General features: G+C 53.6%; 1 protein-coding gene across 1 annotated transcript in view; it reads right to left on the bottom strand.

Moving 5' to 3' along the window:
• TCF25 (transcription factor 25 (basic helix-loop-helix)) overlaps positions 1-8700 on the bottom strand; it is a gene marked incomplete at both ends in the record, with an annotated part of 14394 nt that overhangs the window by 1989 nt on the left and 3705 nt on the right. Inside the window, 9 exons of the mRNA XM_009868890.1 lie at positions 328-415; positions 971-1130; positions 1507-1612; positions 2208-2300; positions 3123-3222; positions 3594-3693; positions 6028-6182; positions 6686-6741; positions 7876-7941. Coding sequence (XP_009867192.1) covers positions 328-415; positions 971-1130; positions 1507-1612; positions 2208-2300; positions 3123-3222; positions 3594-3693; positions 6028-6182; positions 6686-6741; positions 7876-7941 — 924 coding nt within the window. The remainder of the gene's footprint in view (positions 1-327; positions 416-970; positions 1131-1506; positions 1613-2207; positions 2301-3122; positions 3223-3593; positions 3694-6027; positions 6183-6685; positions 6742-7875; positions 7942-8700) is intronic.

Below are 8700 nucleotides of genomic sequence, written 5' to 3'. Positions count from 1 at the left end.
GAAGAGCGTTCGTGTGTTTAGGAGGACCGCACGGCAGGGAAATCCAGACTGGTAGGAGACAGCCTGCCCCGAGAGCATGCACACGGCCTTTTCTCTCACTACACGTACCGACAAGCTTCAGTATGAACTTCTGACCCATCTGCATTAAGGTGAGGTGGGTCTGTCAGCGTTATCGGGTGGCCATTATGGAAATCCATTATCAAACCATCGAACAGACTACTCGGGGAAAACCAAATACTCTGCAGCTCTGTAACTCCATTAGCTGCCCGAGCAAGCAAATGGCCAAAACCAATTCCTCCTCTCCCCGAGAACGTCTCCGGGGCTTACCTTATCTGAGCGTTCAGCCCAAAAAAGGAATGGGATGCGACCCTGGCGTCAGGCTGCACGCTGCAGTGATCCAACAACGGCATGAGAACTGCAGGAGAGAGTCGAAGAGCTCATCTACACGGCATGACAAGGAGCGACAGCCCCATCGCAGGGGGCCAGCACCCCACCGGGACGCTGAGCGAGGCCCCATAAGCAAAATAAGGTGCGATCTTCCGCACTTTGAACTTGATTATGGGTTTTATTTCAGTCACCACCACAAGCAGCAGAAAAAGAAGATGGTTTCAGCCAACACAACCTAAAGTAAACCTCTGTTGGTGAGCTGGTTATTCCTGCCTACGCAGGCACACCCTCACCTGGGCCTGAAGGGGCTGCCTATCTCCTTTGTGGGCAGCAGCACCACCTGGATGAAAGCGAAAGCGAGGGGTGCCCAGTGAGAGCACACCTAAGGAGGGGGACCCATGGGGCAGCGGCTGCTCGGCTGCGTTCCCCTCCGAGCCAGGGCTTGCAGCTCCCGTGGCCGAGAGGTGAATGCCATTCGCAACCCACGGGCAAAATGCTGCCTCTGGAATCCAGCCTTCACTCTCACGCATGAAGACGGGGACAAAGCCCGTGGGGACAGACTTACCGGTGGGGACAGACTTACCGCTTGGGAACATGATGAGGGCGAGCTGGATGAGCCGGGCGGCTCTCTCCCGGGCTTGGCTCAGCTCCATCTCTGAACGCTCCTCCTGCTGGCTTTGGAAAAAATAGGCCAGTGGCACCGAGAAGGCGAAATTGGGCAGCTGGGACAAATTCCGGTGACTCTGCAGGATCAGAAGAGAGAGATTTACCGAGAAATGATGCTATGCGGAGCAGTCTGGATGGGGCTGCACACAGGGTGGGGTTTCTTCTTCTTCCCAGCTGCTGGCTTGGTGCCCCCAGGACTGAGTAAGCAATTCCAAGCTCGTATGTTTTTTTGCAGGGTACAGGGATTACAAGAACAAACACCTCCACTCTTTTTCAGGTCATTCCTATGATTTTGGGATGCTGGCTGGGCGGCGAGACAGCCCTTAAAGGGTTATAAAGAGCCTCACGCTCGTGGTGCAGCATGCCAGCCCAGCAGGGAGAGCCCCACGAACAAGCTTCTCCCCCTTCTCTGCCTCGTCTCTTGCCAGGTGGGCCTGATGCGAGGCGACTCACCTCCCACTCCTGGAACATACGGGTCAGGAAGGTGTATTCTCTAGCTCGGAGGGACAGAAAATCAATCATCAGCAGCACACACAGTGGGTCGTTCTCTGGATCGAGGCTTTGGAGGGAGGTGAGCACAAGAGGAGAAAGCAAAACAAGTGTCACAAAAGCTGAAGAAGCTGCCCTCGTTTCGAAGCCAAACGCAGACTTTCCCCAGCATCTAGAGAGCTCCCATGACTCAGCAAGTAACAGGAACATGATCGGTTCCGCATGGCCAGAGCGACGGCGCAACGCCCTGCGTCCCCGCAGAGGGGTGACAGTCCTGTCAGAGGTGGATGTCTGGCCACAAACCCAGCAGGCTGAAGCCACGGTGGTCCAGCTGCTCCACAGGAGGTCTGCGAACCAGCCAAGCTCACAGCTCAGAAATAATCAGAAATAGTTTGTCCTCCTCGATTTTGAGTGGGGGCGCATTTCTTTTTTGTTTTGTTGTACAAGTACTTTCGCACATGCTCAGGAACAATTCTGCTCTACGATTCGGCAGTCGAAGTGCAAAGGAGACTCCAGTCCTGTTTAAGCCTCCTTCTCAACAATCACCTCTCTCCTGAGCAGCACGTGCCCCAAAACTACCCAGCGAGGAGAGTGAAAACAACTCCTCACAGAGCCTGGGAGCAGCGGCACGCCTCTAGGGCTTCTGTCCTGCCCAGGGAACCTACCTCAGAATGAGCTTGCAGAACTCCAGGGCTGTCCGGGGACAGCCTCGCTTCTCTAGGAACATCAGGTGCTTGAAGAGAGCCAGGAAGAAAGCCCTGTGGGGTGTAGGGGGGAACAGGAACAGGTTTTAGAAGCTGGATTTGGAAGGAAGCACCTCGTGCCACTCAAAAGCAGCCCCAGCCCCTCGCCCCTCAAGCATTCACCCCTGCAGCCTCCCACAGACTGACTAACAACTCAGGACACAGAAGACAAATAAATCTCCAAAGCCTGCACCCTGCTTTGTCCCAGCCTGCCTGGGGATGGTGACACTGAGCACGCGGGGAGGGGAGGAACACCCGAACTGGTGTTACAGACGGCAGCATTCAGGTCACAGACAGCATAAAGCCCGTCAGCGAGCGGGTGCAGGAAATCCCAAGCAACCTCCAGGTACAGCAGTTTGGGCGAGATGACTTGGGTCAGCTGACTGGAAAATTCCCAGAATAAAGTCACCTTTCCCGCAGCTGCGGAGCTGTCGTTACGACAAGAGCAGCACAAGCGCTGGGGACGAAGGCCGGGCAGGCAGCAAAGTGACCAAGCACAGCCATAAAACACGCAGCAGGCATTTCTGCGACAATTACACGAGAAGGGCGTGTGGGAAGGCAACAGTAAATGCTCCAGCAAGAAATCCCTTGAGAAAGGATGTTTTGTAAAGAAACCTCGGTGCAAGAGGTGCTGGTACCCTAGAGTCCTGCTGCTGCCTCGCTGAGGGGCACCGACCGCTGAGCTCGCTCCAACACAAAGGGACATTCAAGGTCCCCCTTGCCAGCACGAGCGACGCAGGAGGCGTCGCAAATCTGGGTCTCCGTGCCCAAAGTAGGGCAGCGCACGCCGTGATGGCTCTCAGGCAGAGGAAGGGAGGGGGACAACCTGGCACTTACCTTTCCGGTTCCCCGCCCCGCCGGTAGTCCAGCCGGCACGTCCCGCTGGTGAGGCTGAAGACAGGGTGGAAGGCGCACTCCAGGCTGTAGAGCGCCCGCTCTGCCGACAGCGAGGAGAGCGTCAGGGCACGCCGCGGCCCCTGGTGCCCACAGGTTTAGACCGGGAGGTAACCAAGAGCTCTGGCACCCGCAAAATTAGCTCGTTTGCAGACTAGCAAGGCACAAAGCTGCTTCAGAGCATGGGGGTCACAGCAGAGAGCCAGCCCCCTCTCCGTGTGTCGGCACTAAATCGCGCTCTCTTGCTGTGAAAAGGAACTCTGGTGGAATTTGGGATTGAGGTTGGGTACAGCTGCTGCTGCCACAATCATCATCACACGGGAAAACCAAAAACCCTGCCCTTGCTTCCACTGTGCCAGAGAGCACAAGCCCTCGTTACCAAACGGCACACCCCACTCCTCGCCCCACTCTCACCTATGAGGTCCCGGGCCATCTCCTGGTCCTCCTGCATGCGGCACACGTCGCTGAGCTGCAGAAGCGAGTCCACGTGGTACGGGTTCATCTGAAGCAGCAGCTACAGGGAAGCACGAGCTCGGTTACGCGACAGCAGGAAGCACGGCACTCCCTGCAAGGCAGGAGCCACCAGCCTGGCGGGGAGGTGGATGCCTCAAGCAGAAGGGGCTGCTCTTGCCCCCGGGCTGGAGGAAACAAGAAATCTTGTCCCGTGCCACCAGAGAGCCAATGCTTAGAACATAGCACGAGGCTGGGGATGCACCTCATGGGAAAGGCCGAAACGACGGACTAGAAGAGATAATTATTGAGTCGCAGGGGGTGGAAGCAGAGGTCAACCTCACCCTGTCTCCAAAAGCAGGTACCTGGGACAGAGGGGGGGAAGCGGGGCACATGTGATGACTCCCAGCACCCCCTAAGTTGCCAGCCCTTGGAGGTTCAGGGACTGTCCAAGAGCCCGTTCATCTTAACGGTGTCTCCTCTCATCAGTTTGTTCCCTTACTGACCCAGGCACCTTTCCATCCAGCGGGACAAAAAGCTGCCAAAAACTGCCTTTAATCTCAGCCTGGGAGCTTTGGCCCCGGCTGAGAGGGAGGAAAGGAAGGGAGAGCTCTCCCTGCCCCATCCGAGCCCTGGATCATGGCTCCCCTCGGGCAGCTCTCTCCCAGCCGACCCAGCTTTTCCAGCACGGAGGCCATGCCAGGCCTTTAATCATCCCTGCTGTCCTCCTCCGAACCTCTCCCAGCTCTGCCAGCGCCTAGACCCGCACACGATACTTGAGAGGTGGGCAGCAGGCACAATTACAGTTCTGTTTTACTCCCTGTCCCTGAACAGTTCAGAGCATTTGATGACAATCGGAAGATTTGGCTTCCTCTGGGTACCAAGAGGACACTTTGACACATCTGCCACAATTCGAGATTCTCAGTCTTAAAAGATTTGGATTAAAGATTTTTTTTTTTTTTTGGTCCAAGCTTCAGAACAGAAGTTTAACCACATCTGAAAAACCCCTGCATTCACTAATTGTATTATAAACAGGCTACTTCCAAGCATCTAAAACTCAAGTTTCAATATGAAAATACTGAAACTACTTCAAACCTCCTCACAGTTTAGTTTTCTTCTGGTTTCTTTTTTCCCCACTCAAAGCTGAAAAATACAACTTCAAAAGCTCCACAAGTTGTAAATCTGCAGGCTGGTGGCCACTGTGACCACCAATAGCACAAAGCCTTTGTGTTCCAGGCTGTGCCAGCCCAGTGCCTTTGCCTCGGTGCCACTTGCCTGACATTTTACCCCTTCTGTGCTCACTCTAGAGTTCCTTTCTAGCCCTCTTTTTGGAAGGGGTAGAGCACCAAGGCTCACAGCGGTAGGAAAAAGTGCTCTTCACGCACCTACTTCACCAGCAAGATCCTTTTAAGCCGCTACAAAGAGCAGAAGAAAACCACTCAATGAGCAGGACACCGCAAAAAAATAATGTTTTGCCTGTTGAACCCACAGCAGCGAGGCAGGTCCGGGCTCCAGCTACACAGAGAGAGTGATTATCACAGAGAAACGAGCGCATTTGGCATCAGTGAACCCATCCGCTTGGTTTTACCCTGAACAGAAAATCGGAAGGCTAACGCTGAAGGGGTATTTCCCAATGCAGCCAGACCCACTTAAGCAGGACAGAGTGTAAGCAGAGACTAAAGTTTAGCACGGAAAACCCATCCTCGTCTGCACAAGCATGTAAGACTGTGTACAAGCAGGAGTTACCCGGTACCGCTTAACACCGAGTCCCTCAGTGCAGGCAGAACTGAGGAGCCAGAGAGAACAACGGCCACGAGCAGAGGGTGGGAAAGCAGAAGGGAAGTAAACTGTATTTAGCAGACAATGGCTTCTTTAAGAAAGTCCTCCAGGGCATGGATCCCAGCTCATGTGGCCAGGGTTTTCAGAGCAAAAATACCTCGGTTATGGTTCAGTAGGGTGCAGAGCAATTTTACCGCTGCTTATCGCTACAAACTATAAACGTTACCATACAGTTTAATGAGCTTGGACACGCATGAAAAAGTCTCAACACAAAAGGCCGTTTTGCTGAAATACCAAGAAAAGGCACTTTTCATCCATGCCAGAGTTCAAACTAACAGCTGTTGTATTTATAGACTCCCATTCTGAGATGTGGTTGTACAATATTTTTCCTTTCCCAGCTGAAGAGCCAAGACAAGGGGAGCTTTATTCCTCCCCTCCCAGCCAAACGGGCTCCTCTCCCACATGGCTACCTGGCCACCGAGGCTTGGCCACCAGCCCCCAGGCCTCCTTCATCCCCCCAAAAAAGCCCTGGGATGTGTCGACCCACCTGCCCTCCAGGGAAAGGGGCTGCGGGAAGGCAGGAGGTAACAGCGCGGGGCTGCCCGACATCGCGACGTACCACAATGTTGTTGGGGTCCATGGACTCGACGGCGTCCAGGAATTTGAACTGCACTTGCTGGTACTCGCGATGGTGCTCGAAAGCAAAGTGCTGCACTCCCCTCCTGGTGTCCAGCAGCTGCATGGCGATACCTGGAGGGTGCAGGGGACATGTAGGTACCGTGGCCACCAGGGAAGCTCTTTTGTTTTCTTCTTGCACACAAAGCTCGGTCGCATCATCAGGTCTGAAGCCAGATGTGTTTTCCCCAGAGAATTTCACTCCTTTCCCTCCCCTCATGAGTCAAACCCACCCAAGAAGCCCAAGCAGCTCGCTCTCCCTGTGGATATTCCTCAGCATCCAGCAACACCAGTGCTAAGAAGGGAAGCCCTCACCACCCACCACCTCCAAAAGAGGGGAAAAAACCAAGCTTGAACACTAAAACCCAACACGACAGAGCTCTCCCTGTAGATAAAGGAGGCACTTCCATCAGCTTGACCCCTCCCCACCCACCACCTCCAAAAGAGGGGAAAAAACCAAGCTTGAACACTAAAACCCAACACGACAGAGCTCTCCCTGTAGATAAAGGAGGCGTTTCCATCAGCTTGATGAGTGATTCGCTTCCCTCACTAAGCCTAGGCCTGGCAGCTGATGAAAGCAGCTCCAGCTTCCACCCTCCGATTCTGGGGAGCCGTAAGCCACGTGCTGCGGACATACTGGCGCTGCCTTTGCCTCGGCCTGAGGGAACAGACACGACGGGTCACGATTTCTCTGTGCTAACAGAACGGGGAGGGCTGCGACCAGCCAGAAAAACGGATGATTCAGGGTAGAGGGGAGGGGAAAAGATATCCAACTTCTCGTCCTGCCATGTGGAGCTTTTGCCCCGAGGTTTAACATATTTGCCTTCAAGACACAACACACCTTAGCTCAGGCTCTGCCTTACTTGAACGATTTCTCTCCGGGCCAGCTGGTGCCTCCAGCATTTCCACTTCAAGAGCTTCCCTCCCCTGTTTTTATTCGTGCCAAGTTCTCAGCCGCCTCTTTGCTTCAAACAGCTTCCCAGGTCCAATTAAGGGAGCCCCATGTCCCTCTGACTCATCTCTCTTCCCAGCAGGGCCTTCAAGTGTCAACTGACTTAGCTTAAGCCGTGCTCAGGAACACAACCCACTTACTGGTGCAGGGCAGGAGGAATTCAGAAGTCAAGGCTACTTTAAGCAAGTCGCGTCTCCTCAGTAAGGGACTGCTTCCTCAACTTTCTCACACTAAATATTCTTCCTCAAACTCTCTCAGAGAAGACCTCTGCTCCCACCATCACAGCTCAGAGTTTTTAACCCTTCTCACATGCATGTTTTTCAACCAGCTCACAGGAGTGGGGATTTTCTGGAGAACCCCAACTGCAGGGTAACAGGTCACTGCACGGAGACCTCACACTAAGGAGTGGGAGGTTCTCTGGGCCCCTAAAAGCAATCGCACCCAGGAAAGTAATTCAGGGCCTCCTGTGTAAGTCATCAAGAGACGTAGGAAGAGCAACAAGAGACAAATGTCGGCAAAAGAAAAAAACCAGCGGAGCCTATACCCTATGAAAATGAGTAAAAGGAACTTTAGAAAGGTCTTCTGACAGTAAATAAGATAAATCAGCAGAAGAAAAAGCAAATGCTGGCAAAAGTCTTCAGAAGTCTTACTCCCCTGCCTCAGACATATCATAAAAATTATTCTCCCGTCCCATCAAGCAACCAGTGAGTGAGTGCGGCACCCTGAACCCTGGATTCCCTGCCCAGGTGTGGTCCTGGGGGCTCAGTAAGCTGTACCTAGGAAAGGACAGACCCACCAACTTGAATTCTGAAAGGGTTTCACATTAAATTCTGGACTAACCTCTGGTCACCAAGAACAGCACGAGCCCCGAAGTATCTCTTCAACTCATTCTCTGGATTCAAGTTCCTGAGAAGGCAGAAACAAGAAAGAAAAGCTACCATGAGTTAAACCCAGCCTGAACTCTCATGCAGAATCCCCTCCATCGATACTGAGAGCTCCGTTCCTTGGGCTGTCCCTGACCGAGCCCCCGAGCTGTCACACACCCCACGGATCTCTCACAAGACACAAGAGAGGAGACTAAAAATGGGTCAGAACAGCGAGGCACGAAAGCCCTGTTCAATCAGACACACGTTTCCTTCATGCTCTGCTCCGCACCAGGGAATACTTCTGCTGCCCCCTCCAGGGCAGCTGGGCTCTCAGCCTGAAATATGTCTTCAAGACAAAGATCTTGTAGCAAAGCATGACAACATCTAACATCTGGCCCAGAGAAGGGAGTTTTAGCTGAGGGGGGGGTTTTCTCTCTGCTTTCCAGTAAGCAGGGCTTTAAGAGAGGGAGGGCGAAGGCTGAGGTTCAACCCTCACCCACTCGGAAGTTACCCAGCGCTCAAAGGTTTCCAAATAATCCCAGAGACGTCACAAGTTTAAAAATCACCTTGAGGAAAACAAACACCCTGCCTTGCTGCAGTGTCCCTGAACGGGCTGCACCAACACCGAGCGCCCACCTCCTCGCCTGGAGGTTTCACACCCGAGGCTGGTACGTTACCCCAGGGCGACACAGGCCCAAGCATTCCAGATCCTGAGTCTGAGGCAGATTTGCTCTTCAGCTCTCAGCCAGGCTTTGGTGCTCAGACATGTAGGAAAGGTCAGAGAAGTCTGACTTGCTCT

Source organism: Apaloderma vittatum, unplaced genomic scaffold, assembly GCF_000703405.1.
Source record: "Apaloderma vittatum isolate BGI_N311 unplaced genomic scaffold, ASM70340v1 scaffold25324, whole genome shotgun sequence".
NCBI classification, from domain to species: domain Eukaryota; kingdom Metazoa; phylum Chordata; class Aves; order Trogoniformes; family Trogonidae; genus Apaloderma; species Apaloderma vittatum.
Note: the sequence above shows the minus strand (reverse complement) of the source record. Positions and strands in the feature narration are given on the sequence as shown.